The 19,787-nt window shown below is 53.0% G+C and overlaps 1 protein-coding gene across 1 annotated transcript in view; it reads left to right on the forward strand.

Moving 5' to 3' along the window:
* Positions 1 to 19,787, forward strand: part of ASTN2 (astrotactin 2) — a 353,959-nt gene that overhangs the window by 213,451 nt on the left and 120,721 nt on the right. The window contains exons 14-16 of the mRNA XM_037399819.1: positions 12,100 to 12,224; positions 12,658 to 12,762; positions 14,317 to 14,496. Coding sequence (XP_037255716.1) covers positions 12,100 to 12,224; positions 12,658 to 12,762; positions 14,317 to 14,496 — 410 coding nt within the window. The remainder of the gene's footprint in view (positions 1 to 12,099; positions 12,225 to 12,657; positions 12,763 to 14,316; positions 14,497 to 19,787) is intronic.

Raw genomic sequence — 19,787 nt, forward strand, 5'->3', positions numbered from 1 at the left:
GTGCCAGGGCCACGTGGGCACAGCGTGGAGGTGAGGAGGATGTCAGGGTTTCTGGGATCGGGAGGTGGAGGAAGGCAGCAGGCAGCAGGATGGTCAGCCAGTGAGGAGGAGTGCTAGTCCCCGGGCAGTGTGGGAGCAGGTAGTGGGATCCCAGTCCGGGAACGCTGCTGGGCAAGGGGTGTGTATGTGTGCCTATGGGAAGGTCGTGCCTCCTAGTCCTGGGAGCTTCTCATGGGATGGGAGGTCTGGGGGAGTGCTTGTCCCTCGGGGAGCTGGCATGGGACACAGGCTCCTCCTGCAATGAGCCTGCCCTGCTGTCATCAGGGGACACCTGTGTCCCCCCATGCAGCTCTCGGGGGCTTGGTGAGGTCTGCAGGGTCTACCCAGGGAAAAGGTGATGGTGACATCCTTGTCTCAAGTCCTAAGCATGAGGTAAACATAAAGGTCTGAGAGAGGAGATGTGGACCCGCACAGGAGAGGAGAGACCGGAGCTGGCGTCAGGCACTTGCAGAATGAGAGCAGGGTTCTGCTCCCCTCCCGGGTCCGGCAGAGGTGCGGTGATTCCTGTGCCATCCCCTCCTTGTCACAGCTCCCTTGATTGTGCCTGGCACTGCCAAGCCTGCCTTTGCTTTTCCAAGCTCCCAAGGCACCCGGGAGGTTTCCCCCTTCCACCATGCTGTGGGGAGCAGTCTGCGAGATGGACTCACTGACCTCCTAGCCTTTCCCGTCTTTGACTTTTACGATACTAATTACAGCTAGTGTTATTGCATAGTTAATCTGCATTATTAAGAGATGCGGTGGAGATTGGTTTTGTAATAATAACGGCTCAGATTTATAGAGTACCTTTCATCCCAGGGGTTCCTTATTGGCTTTATAGCCTTTGAGTGGTGTACAGGCTTGCAGAGAGGAATTGCTGTTTCTTTCCTCATCTGACGCCGGGTACAGCCGCTCCTGGGGCACGGGGGCTCTGCACCCACTTGAGATGCATGAAAATGAGGGTTATGTTCAGCTGAATAGAAAAGAGAGTGAGGTGGGAGGGTTTGAGGCAGTTAATTGTAATTACCCAACTTTAAGCTGTGATAGCAGGGTTTTTCCATCACGCTTTGGGCACTTTGGTGGTCACCATTAGCATGGGCCGTGGGTCAGTGCTGCTCGCACCACAGGCACCGCTCCTGCAGCACCTCTGGGGACAAGGCTGACACTTACCAGCCCATCACTGCTCTTCCTCACTAGTGCCTGCGCTGGTCGATGGAGATTCCCCATCCAAGGACTAAATCAGCTTGACATTGACTTAGCAATGCGAATCCTTGCTCCAGGCAATGCAGTCACAAGCAGGCACCAGCATGGAGATATCCGAGTGCTCCGCAGCTATGCCAGCTGTCGAGCCATACCTGCCTCTGAGATAGCAGCAGGGCTTGGATGCAGTCCTCGATGCAGCAGAAAATCTTGTCTTGCTCTTTCCCATCCCAAGTGGTCTCTCCAGAGATGGAGGATTTGCCCTTCTGCATGTTGCAGTGTAACTTGTAACTGTATAAACCTGAAGGCAAGTGCTAAGTTTAGGCTTGGGCCACCAGTTGAACTCACTGTCCACCAAAAGTGATGGGCAAGCTGTGCTCCCATCCCCTGCTGCATCAGATAACCCAGGAGTTCTCCTGAATCTTCCACTGCACCCAGTTTCTGGGCAATGTCCCCTTGCTTGGATGCTGGAGCCGTGGCTCCGTGCAGAGGAATGCAGGAGCGGGTGGCGGGGACCAACCCAGCATCACTCGCCCTCTTCCCTGTCCCCCAGCAATGCTCCCCTGCTGTCATGCTCTCACCCTGCCCAGAACGCAGCTGGGCGAGAAGGAGACTCCCATGGGCTGTTGCCTTCAGTAACAGTTCACTTGAGATGAAAGCTGGGGACGTTTGTGCCAGTTCCTTCCTCCCCCAGCATGAGCCGAAGGAGCCGGCTGCAGGCAGAGCAGCCTGCATGCCTGCACCCCAGCTTTCCAGGGGACAGCGCCACTCACCAGCTGTGACCCTACCCACGGGCAGCTGGAAAACATCTGGAGGGTGTGATGGCACTGCCGCTTGTCATCAGGCAGCTGTGCAGCCTGGGTATGATGGCCTGCAGAGCTGGGAGAAGGGAAGCAAGTGGAAGGTGCTCCAAGGCACCTCACTGAGCCCCAGTGTGCGGCTCGGCTCTCAGCGCCCACCTTTCCCTAGGAGGATGGCGAGGGGGAAGCTCACTGCAGGTGCCATCACCCCTCCCCAGCTCACCGCATGTATCATTTTGTGGCTTCCATAATTAACTTTGCACACAGAAATGCGATTTTGCAGATGCAGTCACAAATCCTAGCTAATTCAGCATATGCTCTGGCTGCCTGAGAGTGCCAGGGAGCTGCTGCTTACAGATACATCCCCAAGCGCTGCCCTGCCTGGCTGCTGCCTTTGCCTCCCCTGCCTGTCCCTGGCCCCTGGGGGACACTGGCCTCTGCAGAGCAGAGTGACTGCGATGGTCTGTGCTGGTGGGTTTGCTGCTGGGCAGAACCATGGGCTGGCCAAGCAACCTGCATGAGCAGCTTGGGTGGGCACTGGGTACCAACGGGGGTCACCCCGGGCTCGGTCAGTCCTGGCACAGGGATGCTGGTGCAGCTGGAGCCTGTGCTGGCATATGGCAGGCCTTGCATGTAGGGGAAGCGGGAGCATTAACTGCGTTGAAATGACTTTGTCAGAGTGCCAGCATATGAAATGTGTGGTGATATTGCAGCCCTGCCACTGCCTGTGGCTGTTTTTCCTCTGCTTCTAATGACTAATAGAGAGAAGACAAAACAATTTCTATTAGTTTCTCCCACGCTGCCATGGGTTTCTTATTTTCCAAACCTCATTAGAGTTTGTAATACCATGGTGGTAGTCAAGAGCAGTCCGAATCACCCTGGGGGGGAAGGAAGAGCGGAAGAGATATGATGTGCGGCCCAGTATTAACACTGCTCCTGGTTCATTTCCAAGGTCCCTCCTGATTCCTTTCCAAACTCTTACACCTTATCTTCATCTTAAAGGTTAACAATGAAGCTTAGGGGAGAGGGAGAGAGAGAGAGAGGGAAAAAAAAAAAAAAAGCTTAAGATCCTAAGTTGTTAAAGAGAATGGATGTGTGTGCTGAGCAGAGACCTGGGTCTGCATTTACATTGGAAAGGCAAATATTACTTAAAAGGCAGTGCTTTTGCTTCCCAGGGCATTGCAGCTGGGTGTGGGTTTCTCTGGGAGAGCTGCTGGTTCAAGGGGCTGCTGGTGTGCAGAGAGGCCACTGGCTTCAGGTCACCATGCCTAAATGCTGTAGGAACTGGATGCAAGTCGGGCACCAGCCTCACGCCAGCTCCTTGGGAAGTCCCAGCGTGTGCTCCTGGCTCCTCTGAAGTCAGTGAGAGTTTTGCATTTGTTGCCTCACTACAAATAAAGCTAATGAAAGCGCCAGGCATGGAGCTGCTTGAGCAGCACTTGGGAAATGACTGCAAACAGTATCCAAACAACCCACACAAAAGGACCCGCAGCCTGGACTCAGCTCATCACGGAAATAATCATTCAGAGGTGTCCAGCCTGGCTGTGAGTTACTCAGGTGTAGAAGAAACATCCCCACAGAGAAATTGTCCCCAGATCATCTCACGGTGGCCATAGCCTGGTGGGCAGAAGCTCTGTGAGCTGCTCCAGGAGGTCCGTCTGTCATCTTCTCCATCCAAATCGTTAAAAAGCTGAAAGTGGCTGAGCTTATGGAAGCCGACAAGGTCAGACCCTTCGGCTGTCAGTGGTGGCGAAGCTAATGGAGGGAGACACCTTGAAGAGCAGATACAAGGAGCAAGACACGGATGCTCCTGGCAGACACTGATCAGTGCCAACCCTTTGCAAACAGGCAGATTTCTCATCAGCCTCATCAGCCACATCAGCTAGTGGACATTTCCCAGACCTTCCAGTCAAGGAGGGATAGCACACGGCTCAGACATGTCCTCCTGGCCCTGCCACCAGCTTGCAGGCTCAGGACGGGGCTGCTGATGTGGGCAGCGGTGGAGCCACTGCCTATCTCACTGGTGAGATCAGCCAAACACTTAATCCAGAGCCACACAGGGAGAGGTTTTGGCTACTTGCTCATTTGCTTTGCCCCTGCAGAAGGAGGAGAAGAGCAGAGGTGCGTGTGGAAGAGCTTGTTCTGGGTGATGATGCACCTAAGAGATGTGATGCACCTAGGCAGTGTGGCTTGAGCAGGGCAGTAGTAAGGAGTTAAGCAACTTAAGGATGCAAAACGTTGGGTCAGGCATATGCTGGATTGTATTTCATCAGTTTCTTTGCTGCTTCACAAAGCAAGCAGATGATCAAATGAGGTTTCCAGCACTAAATGCAAAGAACTTGCAGCCTGCTCCATCAGAGGGAAGAAATTATTGGTGGACTATTTTGGGCTCTGGTCCTGGTGCAGCTGGGAGATCTTACCTGGGTTTGAGTGTTAACGATGGCAGCTTTTGCACCAAGTCACATCTCCCAGCTCACATGCACCGCACTCCCTGGGGTTTCACTGTCTGCAAGTGTGGGCTTCCAGGAGCAATTTGTGCGAAGTTGTGAGGCAAAGAAGAGACAGGTTGCCACTCTTTTCCCTTTCTCCAGTCACGGGCATGTCTGCTTATTTTTTGTCACTCTTTCGCTCAAACATAGGGGTTTTTTTTGACTTTTCTTAAAACTTCTTGCAGAAAATCATGTTTAAGCTTAGGTTAAGCATGGGAAATTTCAATCCCAAAAGGAATAATCCATATATTTGCAAAGTTCTCTAAGGGACTAAAAACTAGAGCTTTGCTTGGGATTCCTCTTGCAGCTCCGACTCCGTAATTAAGGCATAAATCCAGCTCTGCGTGCCTGCACGCTGCCTGCTGCACAGGCGCCAGGCGTTGCTGTGGGAACCGTAACTTTCCAAATTTGTTTTTACTCAGCACTCCATTTCAGCCTGTTCCCAACAGGCGCTGTGGTGGAAGAAAGATCCACAGCCTACCGTAGGATTTCACCCACAGGAGACACTCTTTACTGGAATAAATAAATAGCTGTATAGTGAGAAGCAGGGCGGGGAGAATAATAAGTGATGAGCAGGTGCTGGGCTATGGACGCTCCACCTGAGCTTCCTTGTTTCTGCTGGCCAGAACCATGTACTGGTGGTGGAACTCCTCCAGCAGCATGTCCTACCCCCGCTGCCTGCTCCGGGGCTTGCCAGGGTGCAGGAGGGAGATCCCTGCTCCCATTGCTCATGACTTCTCTACCTCTCTGTGTCAAAGCAAGTTCCTGTGTGTTTCCTTTAGAAATGGCTTCAAGGAGAGGATGCACTTCTTCTCCGTGTTGGTGAACATGATGTTCACTGTGCCACGGTGGTGGGTGCTGCTGGCTGAGTTTCCCTGGTGTGTGGTGGCATTACTGCTGGAGGAGGGCTTTAGTGTTTGGGGGATGTTTGGAGATGATCTGCAGGAAAATCAGTTTGGAATAGTCCAGCATTGGTGGAGCATGATGCTGATGGGCGTGGGCATGGGCACATGATGCCCGGGTCCAGAGGAAGGGTCCTGCTGCTGACCCAGGCTTGGGCATGAGCAGTGCAGAAGCTGAGTTATCGGTTCAACAGCTGAACTAAAACACCCCCAGCAACATGCTTTGGATTACTGTGAAGGGAGTTTGATGTTCTGGTGCACTAATAGAGAATGGGAAAGTGGTCACAGTCTCTGTTGAGACTTGTCTTTAGCTACTGGGAAGATGCAGGACCCCCTGGCAGGGACGGAGGTGGTGGCACCACAGTGGTGGCAACTATTCATCTTACTCTATTTTGTACTAAAAATATCTATTTCTTTATTTTTCATCTATTTTGTACTAAAAAGAAACAACCACCAAAAAAATCTCTGCTTGGGTTCTGCAACAGGTTCAAGCAGAGTTGACAAATAGCTTTGGATCAGCTGAATTCCTGGTTTACAGTGAATAAACTATTCACCGGGAAGGAATTCCCTTCCCTGCCTTGGCTGGCTCCCGGGCAGCAGCGCTGCTCCCATTGCTCTCATCCTTCTGTCTGGCTGTCGCTGCTCTCTCAGGTCTTGAGGTCCCATGCCCATATGTCATTTGGTGACTGTCACCATCATTGTGCCATGGCTGGGGACCCTGCACGGCACCACATGCCCGGTGGCACAGGCACTAGTGGGGTTGGCATCTCCTGCTCTCATCCACAGTTCCTGGTGATAGCCACCACCCTTTGCCCCGTTCTGTGGCTCTTGCTGTCCCCTCCCATGCTTCAGTGTCCCCACATTGGGCCTGATGAGGGAAGAGGAGCCCCGGTGGTGCCACCGAGGGCCTCCTGCAGCTGTGTCAGTGCAGCGCCACAATTAATATTCCAGTGCCAGGATCAAAGAGCCACCGAGACAGAGCCCACGGCATTCTGCCGGTGTTGGCTGAGCCCTCTTCAACACCTCCCCATCACGGCGCAGGTGACTGCACCACCACACAGCCCCAGCCCTGCGTTAGAGTGGGAGCAGGAGGCGTGGGAAGGGGGGTCCCAGTCACCCCCAGCCCCACAGTGGCTATTGGGGCTCAGTCTGAGGGTATGTGGAGGGGATGGTGCTGAGCATCTGTGCATGCCCGCAGGCGTTGCAGCCCCAGCGCTGGCATGATTTACCTTCCCGAAAACCACCTCAATTTAAATGCTAATTATCCCTGAACCAGGGGGGTAAGGCAGCTATTGAATATTGTCAGGCTGCTTATTGCTGGCGCTGAAGTGGGGCAGGCTGGGGCTGCGGCAGGGAGGGACTGGCAGCGCGGGGACAGGTCCTACAGCAGCAGCAGGGCTGATGGAGGGATGGGGCTGATAGCTGTGGCCACACGGTGGTGTTCTCCGGGGGACATGGGTCTTCTCTCTCCCCACAGCTCGGTCCAGCCATGCATCATTGCAAATGGTGGTTAGGGCTGAAAGTTGTGGAGCTGATGGGGGCTCCAGGGCCTGGCAAAACCTGACCAGTCTGTCCTTTTTTTATCCTGTTTTGTTAGACTGGAGTGGGGCCTCACTAAAATTAATGACCAGTAAATTTGGAGTAAGTAACTGCTGCTTCAGAGGGTTTGCATTAAGCCTTTGTAATTCACCAGTGCCTGAGGTCACGGAGACATGTGGAGGGAGATTTACAGCATGCTTACCTTCTTCAAAGTGGCTGTGGAAACAGGACACCCTCTTTTCTGTCTCTCAGTGACTCTAAATAAATTTGTTTTGGTGATGACAAGCTAAAAAGAAGGTATTTCTGAATGTCCCCATGTCAGATGCAGGCCACCCCAGCGGGAAAGCTTCTCTGAGGGAAAGTTGGGTCAAAAGCTGGCACAAAATAACCTCAGATCCATCATGTTCTCCCCAAGCCATTGCAGGGCAGGAAGACTAAGATTAATAAATTATTTTTGCTGAAGAAGGCATCCTCTCAGACTTGCATAGCAGAAAGCGCAGTCCTCACATAGTCACTTTGCTGAACATAAGCATGCTGGATGATAATGTGATTAACATTTGTAGCTGCGCCAGCTCAGATAAGGGTAATTAAATCTCATGCTTCAGGGCATGAGCTAATCACTTGTGGGGTCATTTTATATACATATATATATATATATATATATTTTACCCCTTCATGAATATGTTTGCCCGGTTGCTGGGATGCAGGGTGTGCATCCACTATCAGAGGTGGGTGGAGGCAGGGAGCCCCATGCCAGCTGATGCTTGGATCTGCAGTGAGAGTTGTACAGGAGCAAGGAGGGTTTCTGCAAGGGTTGGTGAGCAGAATCTGGCCTTGAGGCCGTGTCCTCCAAGAGTGAAGCGTGAAGGGAGGAAGCCACATCTGGCTGAGCCAAGGAGCTGAAGCTGCTCCTTCACCCAACAGTGTTGCTAACAGGAAAATGATAGAAATGTGAGTCACCAGCTGAGCTTTCACTACTGTGGGCCATCCCACTGCGCGCTTGGCCCTGGCTTTCAGTGCCTTGGCAGGAGGACAAGGTGCTCTAGGGCTTAGCAGAGTTGTGCCATGGACCAGGACCTGGCAACTGTGGCCACGTCCAGAAGGATGACAGCACTCTGGCTCCTCCTCAGTGCCTGCATCAGCCTCTCCTGCTCCCCCCAAAACCCCCTTTCGCTCAGAGATGCTGCGGGATGTTGGTCCTTTTTGGAAGCTCTGTGAGATGATACCAGCACTGCGAAGCACAGTAACACAGCTCTATGCTGCACCGTGCTGTGGCTGTATTGCATGACCTTGGGTGTATTATTTAAGGTTAGATTCCCCAAAAACATCTCTAGTTTGTGTATCTAGTTTCAGGAGGACAGGAGAACACCCGCACAGCAGGCTCTTGCTGTGTGAGCCCTCCTCCTGGTACCTGAGCCGCCACTAATCGCCTTTACCCCAGCAGCACCTCGAGATGGAGGGAGCTGCTGTCTGTTACCTGTGTCACCTGCAGCAGCGGGTGCATTTTACGACTCATCCAAGGTTACATGGAGTATCCACCAAAGCCAGGATCTTGAACTCAGTTTAATCCAGGTGAATGTTTTCCTTCACAGCACACTTTGCCAGTACAAGAGCTCAGGAAAGCCTTTGGCCATTTGACTTTTCCCAGCATCAAGACTCGTTTATCTGGAAGTCAGCTCCCTCCTGAGTCAGGGATGTAGCCTAGGTTGGATGCTACTAGGGACCGGAGCTGTGAGGGAGAAACAGCACTTCCTTGTATAATGACTTAGTTTCTGCAAAATGCCCCGAGAGATGTTCAGATGCCCACCAGCAGAGCGCTGCCAGTCGGCAAGTGGATTCAGTGTGCATCATGCCAGAGAGCACTGCGTGCTCTCTGCTCCTGTGAGTATCTGGCATCTGCTCCATGAGTGCTGGGGAGATGCTGGGGGCAGAGCAAGGGAGGATGTTGTGGGGTTAGCAGGTGCTGGGATCAGGCAGGTTTGCCTGGCTTGCTCCTGATCCCATCAGAATAAACCTGGCTTCATAATCAGTAGGAACCATGAGGTCATGAAGGCATCACCGTGCCTCTTGGAAACAGCGTGGCCCCCCAGTTGTGAACCCTGCACATGGTCCTGCACCCGTGCAGAGGTGCCGGTGGCGCAGCCATGCCCCAGATGGAGGCATGTGCAGCAGCACATGCGCAAGGATGCTGTCACATGCCTCCCCTCGTCTGTCTCCCTGCCCTGCACACATTGCCCAATGGCTTTGATCAGAGCTTCCAGAGAGCACAGAAGCCTGGCAGAAAGGCTTTTTTTGTGCCTCTACAGTGAGCAGCACTGCGAGCCGCAGGGTTATTAGTAAGGTGCAGTGGAAGAGGAGCTGCAGCCCTCTGCCGGCTGTGGCTCTGCAGCACACTGCCCTCCACGCCTGCCGGGCACGAGCGGGTTTGGGCATCCCCATCATCTGCCCTCCCAGTTTGCCCAGATGCAGCGGGGGCTTGGCGCAGTGTTAGCTGGAAGGACTCTATAGGGGGGCTGTGCCATGCCCGGACCCTGTGTCCAGCGGGTGCTTCCTCCACGCAGCTTCGGCTCATCCTGGCTTTGGGCAGGCAGGGAGCAAGGGGTTGGAGGTGGGGAAGGAGGGTGGAGACCCAGGAAGGCTTTGGTAGCAAAAATGCATCATTGAAGCCCTCCTGAAGTCCTGCCTTGTACCGCTGCTCCCTCCCGTTACGGGAGCACGTTGTGGGCACCCACCGGTGTGTATGCCCATGCCTCGACTCGTTCTGGCCCCTTGTTTTTCCTTGACCTTTCGACTGCGGAGCAGTTAAAGCAAATGGCATTACAGCAAGCGGCACCACCGAGCGTGGCTTTTTGGTAAATACCTTTTCACAGAGGCGTCAGCTCTGAGCAGCAGTTGCTGCGTGCAGGTTGCCCTGGCACCAGTGTGCGTCTCCTCCAGCTTCTCCCTCCTGAGCTGCCAGTGCATGGACCACCAGCCCCCGACAGCTGTCCTGCCACCCAGGTGGGCTGGCCTTGTGCCCAGGGACAGCCGATCCATGAGCTCATGGCACGGGTGGGTGTTGGTGAGATGGTCCGGGTGGGTTTGCATGGAGGAGACGCTGCTTCTGCATCTTCTGTGCTCCATGTTCAGATGCAGGGCACGGGGTTAACGCAGTCTTCTGGTGTCTGCCGTGCCATGTGTTTCTGTCCCCTGGGGCTGGGCTCTTCTGGCATCGCTGAGTCTGTCCCCTTGTGCAAGGCAGTGTGAGAGTCCTTGGGAAGGTGCTACCAGCCACTGTCATTGTCCTGAGCATCTCCTCCTGGTCCTTTCGGAGATGGGATGCAGGCAGGCCTCCAGTGTGACCTGCCTGGCCCTTGAGCTAATCTCCTAGTGCAGGGTGTGGGGCTGACCCACCAGGGAGGGGACGGTCCCTGTCCTCCGAGGTGGCAGGTGAGCTCAGCGCAGCTGCATCCTGCTTTTCTGGTGCAGCATCACGCTTCTGTGGGGCTTTGGGATTTGGTAACACTGACAGCTTTCTCCCTTTTCAGCTGAGGCAGAGCAGCAGAGACACCAACACGATTCTTTCCATATTCCCTACTGATCTGCCTAATTTTGCAGCCCCTGCTTCCCACCACCCACACCGCTCCTGTCTGCAGCAGTAATTGCACTTTGCCATTTGCATCACTGAAACAGCAAAGGGCTCAGAACAGCAAAGGACCACTCAGCCGTGGGGGATCCCACGCCCGGTGTGAGCGACAGGAGATTTGCGAGCACATATGTGAGCGGGAGGCTTTTCCTCTCAGACAAATAAACCACTTTTTCTCCAACTGTGCCTAAAGTGAAGCTCCCGAGACGCAATCAGGTGCCAGCAGCTTTGAGATGGGGAGTGCAGCGTGAAGGCTCATCTCAGTGCTCCTCGCCCACCTTGGGGCTGGGGCCATCCCCAGGTGGGACTGCTCCCATATGCACAGGGATATGGCCTTCTGCTTGCCACTGGTACAGGTTGCACTGGCCATATCCTGGCCCTGGAGCATCAGAAGAGCCCCAAGGAAGTGCTCCACCAACTCAGCATCTTGCTACAATGGGACCCTTGGAGGTGGCCAAGGTGTCCCCACTTGCAAGATGAACATAGGATGATGGAGCATCACTGCTAGGATGGGCTGCAGGGAGTAAAACTGAGGTAAACCGGCAGCTGTTTAAAGGAAGATCTGTTCAGAAAACACGCCGCTCGGGCGGGCGGTGCCAGCCTGAGCCTCCCCCCAGCTCCTGGGGCTGACCTGATTTTGCAGGAACCTCCCTTTTTTCTGCTCTGCTGCCCTTTTGTCTCTGCACCTGGAGGACGCAGAGCCTCCTGGCCTATATTTTGGCTCTAAGATCAATATTTAAAATCCCCCCCTCCCGTTTCCTTTGCGCAGGCGCGAGGCATTTCGCTTGCCGGGGGAGGTTTGTCTCCCAGAGACCTGTCTGTTCACCATTTCAAATAATTTCCCCAGCATCGTTGTTCTAGAAACAATTCATTAGGGGCCTATTATACAATGTTATACCTGCCAAGGTTAGAAAAGATCCCCCAGGTGTGGTAAAATCGTGCTGTGAGCTGCACGCGCCGGCTTTTTTTTTTTTTTTTTTGGTGTCTGTCTGTAAATGTGCCTTTTACTCCTTTTGGAGATCCAGTCATCTGGGGGCAAAGCCGCGGGGGTGATGCTGCTGTCTGGGATTGCAAAGCCCCAGCTGCGCGTGGTCTGGTGCTTGGTGGTTTTATACTGGAAGTTGGTGCAGGTGGTGGAAAGGGGCAGTTTTGGGGTGTAGCAGCCATTCCTCTCTTCTTGCTGCTGTTTTCCCCCTCTCCAGTGGCACACTTTGAAAATCCAGGCCAAAACCAGTGGCTGGGTCCCCAGGCTGAGACCAGCCCCACGTTACTGGAGAACTAACGGAGCCATGGTCCCTGGGGAGCTCATTAAGCATCACCTTGGAGGGCTGTGCTGCCAGGGGTAGCTGGTGGCAGGGGCAGCAAACCTCATCCCCTGTAAGGTCTCCTGCTTGGAGGTGTCCCTCGCCCTCCCTCAGCCTCTGTCCCCGTGCTGCTGGGGCAGCTCAGCCCCCCTGCCTGGTCGTGGCCTGCATCGTTGCTTTGCAGTTGTCTTTTTCTCTCTGCAGGGAGAATAACTTCATCAAGGACTTCCCACAGCTGGCCGATGGCCTCATGGTGATCCCGCTGCCCGTGGAGGAGCAGTGCCGTGGCGTCCTTTCGGAGCCCCTTCCTGACCTCCAGCTTCTCACTGGTACGAGCTGCCCCTGAGCTCAGCTCCTGCTGGGGCGAGCACAGGAGCAAGAACCCTTTCTCCCACCCTAGATCCCAGCATGGTGCCCAAGGGGCATCAGCACTCCTGAGGTGCTGGTCTTGGGCTCCTTCGTGGCATCCCTCCTGTCTGTCCGGGGCATAAATAGCATATGGGCTCTGCGAGTCTGCCCTGGCATGACAAGGCAGCATCTCCATCCCTGTGAGCTCCAGGCAGCCGCAGCCTTCGCAATGCTGGTCCTGCCAGCAGCCTGAGGACCCCGTGGCACAGCCACTGGAGGTTGCCATCCCTGCTACCATCCCGTTTCTCTCCCCTGTGGTGTGTAGCAAAGCCATTGCTCTGTGCAAGCATTAGGCATTTCCCAGAGCGTGGCTGTGGGGTCAGCAGGGGCTGAGCATCAGCTCTTCCTTTGCAGGGGACATCAAGTATGACGAGGCGATGGGCTACCCCATGGTGCAGCACTGGCGGGTCAGGAGCAACCTCTACAGGGTGAAGCTCAGCTCCATCACCCTCTCTGCAGGTGAGGGTTTCTGATAAGAGGGAGACGTGTGTCCACATGGGTGGGTGGCTGGTGGTCTTCTGCCCCAAGGCATGGTCGTGCCAAGCATCTCACCAGCGTTTCCCAGCCCCAGGCTCTGCGCGGGCAGTAGCTCATGCTGTCAGTGCTGCTGCAGAGGCAGGCAGAGAGATCTTCCTGCATTTTACAGGGGGGAAACTGAGGCAGGGTGTTTGTGCAGCTCAATTGCACAAACCAAGAGCTGAGGTCAGAGCCAGGATCAGGCTAATAAGCAAGACTTCTGGGAGGATTCATGTGGGGGTGGCTGTTTATATGTGTATGTATGAAACCCAGTAAGTTCTTGAAAAAATGTGGTTTCAAAAGGACCCAAAGCGCTTGTAAATGTGGGTCATATAAAGCAGGGAGTTGCAGATGAAGAAGGGGTGGGCGGGAGGATCCTGCAAACGTCAAAACATTTCACTTCCACATTTTTATAGCTACACATTTTGTTTCAGAAGCACTGAAACATTTTGTTACGACCTGAAATGTTTTGCCTTTTCATTTCAAAACAGCATTTTTTATTTAAAAATCAACCTGTTTTTTAAATGGAGGGAAAAAAAAAAAGGAAGAAAGAAAAGATTTAGTGCAGACAGATGCAGAGCCCCAGAATAAAATAACCTGCTTAGAGCTGAAAAAAATATTTGGGTTCAGCTCAAAATGAATTCTTCTAGCTTTTTTATTAAACCAACCTTTTCTTTCAATAAAACAACCAACCAACCAGCCAGATAACCTCATTTTGGTGACAGTTATGACGTATTTTCTTGCAGTATGTGTTCCATTCCACCACTGAACCAAAATGATGATATCAGCCAGCTCTAAATGATGCCACCGATGCCTCCACAATATTTCATCTCTGTAGACCAGTGAGGGTGCATGTCCTTGTCCTGTGCTGGAGTCCCCGCTGTCTATACTGACACTGCAGGGCGTTGTTCAAGAGGTGCCCTGGCCCTTGCGCACCCATGGAGCTGCAATCAGCCCAGCCCCGCGTGTCCTTCTGGGCTGTCTCCAGCTTTCCTAAAAATAGTTATCGGTTGTGCAGGGTATTGACACTGGGGATGGTCTGCAGTGCAGTCTGTAATAAATTAATCCTTACACCAGGAGAACATCTCTGGTTATGGCTACTGCGAAGCAAAGGCCAAGCGCATCCTCTGCGGAGAGCGCTGACAGTGTGCCAGCAGCCTGCAAAATGGGCCAGAGCTGGCGCGAGGGTATGTAGGGGAGTGTGGGGGCGTGGGTGCACACACACATGTTCACGTGCACATCCCTCTGAAATGATTTGAGAAGTGTCTTAGGGAGAGGAATCATAGCAGGATGCCAGAGCCACAGCCCAGTGCAAATAGCTGGTTGTGGATTCCAAAGGATCATAAAGACCATGGAGGCAAGAGAGGAGGAACTGCATTTTGCACCCATGTGGGGATGTGTACATCTTGAGCAGGGATTTTCTGGGCCTCCTTCCCCCCAGGCTGTGGCTGGCAGCCCTGCCTGGCTGACCCACGATCCCCTGCCTCCTTCCCACAGGCTTTGCAAACATCCTGAAGATACTGACCAAGGACAGCAGCCGGGAGGAGCTGCTCTCCTTCATCCAGCAGTTTGGCTCCCACTACATCGCGGAGGCGCTGTATGGCTCCGAATTCAGCTGCACCATCCACTTCCCCAGTAAGAAGGTCCAGCAGCAGCTCTGGCTCCAGTACCAGAAAGGTGAGGAGGGCGGTGGGAATGGGTGGGGTCACAAATGCTGGTTATCATTCGTGCTGTTTTCCACCCATCATCCCCTCTCTGCTGTGCACACACCATCACCATGCTGGCTGGCAGGCGCATACAGGAGACTGGTACCAAACCAATTGCCCAGCAGCAGGCAATGGTGGCACATGTCCGTGGGCAGCACCCCTGAGCCATCCTGCCTGCTCCTGCCCTTTGGCTCCATCCTTCCCCAGGGTGACCCAGTTCACCAGCTGCCCCCAGCCCCGCTGTGGTGGCCCCCACACACCAGGGTGCTTGGGGTCAGGTGATGGAGATGTGACATAATTGAACTGCCTCAGAATGGCTTCGTTTTATTGCTTGTGACAATGACGGTCTTTAAAGAAGTGTATTAAATCAATAGCAGACTCATTGTGCTACACCATAAATAACGAGACACATCATTAAACAGGGCAATAAACTTCAGGACTTTGAAGTAATACAATTAGGTTATGTTTATAAAAAACTCCCTTATCGCTGGAGCCTTCCATTTGCCAATTCATCTCTCTTCTCCAGGGAGCTGGGGATACTCCCTGGGTCTGTGGTGTTTTATAGGGCCCGTTGTGGGGCTGATGGTAATGGAGGTCGTCAAGGCACTGGTGTCGTGCCCCATGGGCGCTGCCGAGAGTGGCCTCGTTTGGTGGAAGCCAACAGATGGGATGGAGGTGTGCTCCCACCGCTGCCTCTGTTGCTTTCTGCTCTTTTTTTTTTTCCTGTCTTCCCAGCACAGCTCGTCTTGTAAGCGTATTTACAACACCTTGTACTTGTTTGTTCTGCTTTTAAATAGTGATAAATGAAGTTTGCCATAGCAATGCCCCTGTTTAGCAGCAGAAAGCGTGGTGGAGGTGTGTTGTTTACATACTCACAAGGTATTAATCATTTGGGCACGCTCCCTGCAATCCCTGGGCTAATGTGTCAGTGGGGAGCAGAGCCGGAATGGCTCCATGGCCCCAGCACTGTCACTGCAGACACTGGGTTTCTCTGGAGATGCCGCATGGGAACAAGAGGCAGTCACTGCAGCCTCAGCCTGGCGCAAGCATCGCTGCTGTTTAACGGTGCTGGGGCCAGAGGGGAGATGAACAGTGGCAACACTTAATCTGGTGGTGAAATATCTCCCATTTCTGAACCCCCACCTTCCTCCTGGCCGTGGACAGCGGTGGTTCCCAGGGCTCAACCGCAAAGCCCCGCAGTAGCACAGGGCCTGAGGTGAGCAGTGCCTTGCTGACAAAATAATTTCCTTTTTAGTGCATGGTATGTAGCTGGCCGAGGCGAGCACCCTCGCTCCCCACCCAGCTCCCACCAGCACCCCTGGAGCTGTGCCTGCCCCATGCTGCTCACAGGACGGCCCTGGCCGGCTAGAGGCATCCAGAGCACTCTTGCCCACCACCAGCAGAGCACCAAAGCACTCACAGGACCCCGGGGATCCCCCCCGAGTTTTGCATGCAATGCCTGGACATAAACATTTAGTTTCTGGCTGTGCAGCATTTGGGCACTGGGTGCTGGCTCTGACCTTGTTCTCTGTGTGTGGCTCCATCTGTGGCTTCAGTAGCTGTGGGGTCAATGAGGCTGGACGTTGGGGCTGGCGGCACTGCAGAGGGGACCAGTGTTGTACTTAGTTCTTTGATGGCCAGAAAATGCTCTTGAAAGGACACTGAGGATGTTGAGGGCTCTTGCTGATACTGGGGGAGATCAGCTCTGTGGGCAGAGAAGGCATCACGGGAAAACCCAGGGCTCGCTCACTCCGGGAGAAGCCCCAGTTAACTAAGAGAAAGAGCTTGCTGTTTATGGTAGATGGATTTTATTCCCAGCTTCTCCACTGATCTACCCTCATTTTGCCAGTGACATAAGGAGGATCAGCATAAATAGGTCCAGCTAGACAGTTCTGGATGCCTTCTCTGCTCAGAAACAGCTCTGGCCTGCCGGGCTCCCCGCTGCTAGCCAGCCCGTTTCCGAACTGCTCAGAGAGTGTACATATGCATCATCACTAATAAATACAAAAGTAAGGCCAGGATAACTGTAATTTGTTAGCGTACAAAGCAGGTCAGAAGAGGACGGGGAGAGGAGAGTCTCGAGCTAATTGGAACAGCACCAACTATGATAAAAATGCACACTGCAGCGTGTTTGCAGCATCACACAAAATTATTTTGATATTTTAATCAACTTCATAAATCAATCGGCAGGCCTCGGGAGGAGGCCTTTGCCAATAAGGTGCACAATCCGTGCGTCGAGCCCTAATTGAAAACATGGTCTTGAAGAGGCGACCGCGCCGCTGGCAGCCGGACTCGTGCAAAGCGCCAGGCCAGGTGCTGGCTCTCTGCAGGGGCTGGAGCAGCCCAAACACCGCGCTCGCTGCCGGCACAGGAGCCTGTGATATAGGTCGGTGTCTGCAGAGTGCTTCCTTCAGCCACATGGAGGAGAAAGGGATCTGGCTCTCGCCAGGGACAGCAGAAAGTTGGTGGCTTCTCACTGCCTGGACCCCCAGCCCTGCTGGAGTGGGTGGGCTGCGGGCACCGCTGGCATGTGCAGGCTGCTCTGCCTCTAGAAAGGCAAACTGTTCTCCTTCCTCCTGCAAGCAGATAAGGTGTGTGCTGGGGAAAGCAAGGCAAAAGAGCTGCCCGCCCTTGTTCCTAAGGATTTGCAGGAGTGAATCCTCCAAGTGAGAGAGCCAGGGAGGCACAGAGGCAGGGCTGCAGCACACGAGTGCTGTGCTCCTTTCAGGGCAGGCATGGAAACGGCCCCCAGGCTCTCCCCCTAGGAACAGTGTTAGCCTGTGAGCAGAGCAAAGCAAACCCCAATTTTAGTTCATGCAGAGTGATTAAAAGCCCATTTTCTGGGCTGCTAGTTCTGGCTCTGTGCAGCCAAGCAATGCTTTAACTCTGAGCAGGGACCTTGAGATCGACCTGGCCATTGATCTGTACCAGAGGAGCCCTCATCAGTTTTCTCCCCCATCGAAGCCAGTATTTAACACTGATGGCACCTCATTAAGTTCGTACCAATTATGTGAGCATCTTTGTTTGGCAGCTGGGACAAACGTGACACTCCTGGCCACCTCCTGTTGTGTGTAAGAATGTTCTGGGTCTGGCTGGGATGGAGCGAACTGGCTTCATTGCAGCTCCTGTGGTGCTGTGCTTTGGGTTTGTGGCTAAGCCAGTGCTGATAACACCCCAGCACGTTGGCCACTGCTAAGCAGTGCTTGCACAGCACCCAGGCTCCCTCTCCACAGCACCTAGGCTGGAGTGGGCAAGATGTTGGGAGGGGACACAGACAGGACTGCTGATGCAAACTGGTCTATTCCACACCGTATATTGCCATGCTCAGCAATGAAACTGGAGGTGGAGGCTGGGAGTCACCCCGCCACAAAAAGAGTCACAGAATGTACAGGAGGAAAGACAGCGATCCCTCCATCCAGCATATCCACCTGCCAGGGACCGCTTCATTCGCTGATAAACATGTATCAGAGACCTGGTTGCTTTGTGGCCCCTCAGTCTGGCTAGATGAGGAAGAGGAGGAGAGCTCAGTGAGGGAAAGGAAAGAGGTGCTGTGACAGCAAAATCTGACAGCAAGACCTGACAGCCCTGGTGGGATTCTCCCAAGAGCTGTTCTAGCTTGCTCATTCACTCTACGATAGTAGATGGCTAGATGATCTTTAAGGTCCCTTCCCACCCAACCCATTCTATGATTCTGTGATACATGAAATGCAGATCAAAAGTCTGTAAGTGCCCCAGCACCTAGAGAAAATGGAAATGTTATCAGCAGCAATGTGGAGGGTCTCTTCTTGTCAAGCATTTGAGTGACAACTCGTTTCCTTCACATGGTGCAGACTAGCTGAGCCTCAGCGTGGGAGACTTCTGTTCTCCAGCTGGGAAAAGTTGGAAAAAGAAATGGCATGCTGGTGGTGTGCTGCGGAGGAGGAGCACGCAGCCTTGCTGGAGCTCCTCTCCCTTGCCACTTGAGGACCTGGGAGAAGCTCAGCTGGGGAGCGGGGAGGGATGCTGATGGGCTCGGGATGTGCTATGCATGGGTGGTGGAGACTCAGAGGGCTTCACTACCTGACCATGTTACGTTGCTTTAGGTCTGCAGTAAGTGAAATGTTTGTTTTTCTTGCATTTCCTATGATCTCTGGATAGTTTCCTGGGCTGATGTTACCTGGCCACATTGGGCAGCCAGCAAGCCGAGCTTGGGAAGTGGCTGCTACAGATGTGAAAGATGTTCCCTCTCAGCAACAGGTCACTTACTAAAATAGCCCATGGAGGGGCTGTGCTCTGGCAGGTCCTATCACATTCCCGAAGGCTTTCTGCCCACCAGCCTCCCCAATACTTTCCTCCTTTTGAACTATATGTTGTTGATCGCATTTACCTTTAAGAGGTTACAGCTTTCCTGCTTTCTTGTGAACTCAGCAGTTCAGACAGAAGTTCTTCATAAAACACAAGCCATAGTAAGGACACAACCTCAAGCTCTGCTAAAATAGCAGTTCATATTCTTCTGAGTGGGGTCTGTCTATCCCTTCTGTCTCTTGAGGTTCTCATTCATCTCCCTTCAGGTCTGATACTGCCATAACACAATTAAGATTGAACTAGTCCACGAGAACTTCTAGTTCTCATTTCCTAGACGCAATCAGGTGCATTAAGAAAGCTACAAGGCAAGCTCTGCATCTATTAAAGGAGGTAATGGCTTTACCCTTATACCTGCTCGGTCAGAAGTGCATAGAATTTCCCTGTCCTTGAGATCTGTTCCTATAAACAACCACTCTATTTAATCTTTGTAACACTCTTACTTGCTTGCGGTGTATGCCATTATATTTATTTCAAACCCTCAGATTTTGACATTTTGTTCGGAGGAGGAAAAAACAATCTAGCTGGTTGCCGTGAAATTTAGTTTAGACTAAAATATGTGCCATGACTCAGTCTGCTAAATGACCTTATGCACTGCTCATTGTAATCCAAAATTGCCAGGCAAGTCGAGTAATTAGTTGTGCAAAATGAAATAACTTTAAATCCTCGCACTGAGTAATGACCCAGAAAAATCACTTAAACTATACAATAGAAAAGACTTGGAGCATCTGGCTTTATTTTTACTTTTATAGTTCTGCCCCCTTTGATTAAGAAACAGGCTGTCTCCCTCATCCCTTTAGAAGAAACCCTGGCTGTCAGTTGCCGCTACCCTAAGAAATCAAACTTCTCATAAAGTGGCAGGGTGGGTCTAACAGCAGCGGCACGACAGTTGTTCTGTGTTTGATAAACCAGTAACTCGTA

This window comes from Falco rusticolus, chromosome 9, assembly GCF_015220075.1.
Source record: "Falco rusticolus isolate bFalRus1 chromosome 9, bFalRus1.pri, whole genome shotgun sequence".
NCBI lineage: Eukaryota > Metazoa > Chordata > Aves > Falconiformes > Falconidae > Falco > Falco rusticolus.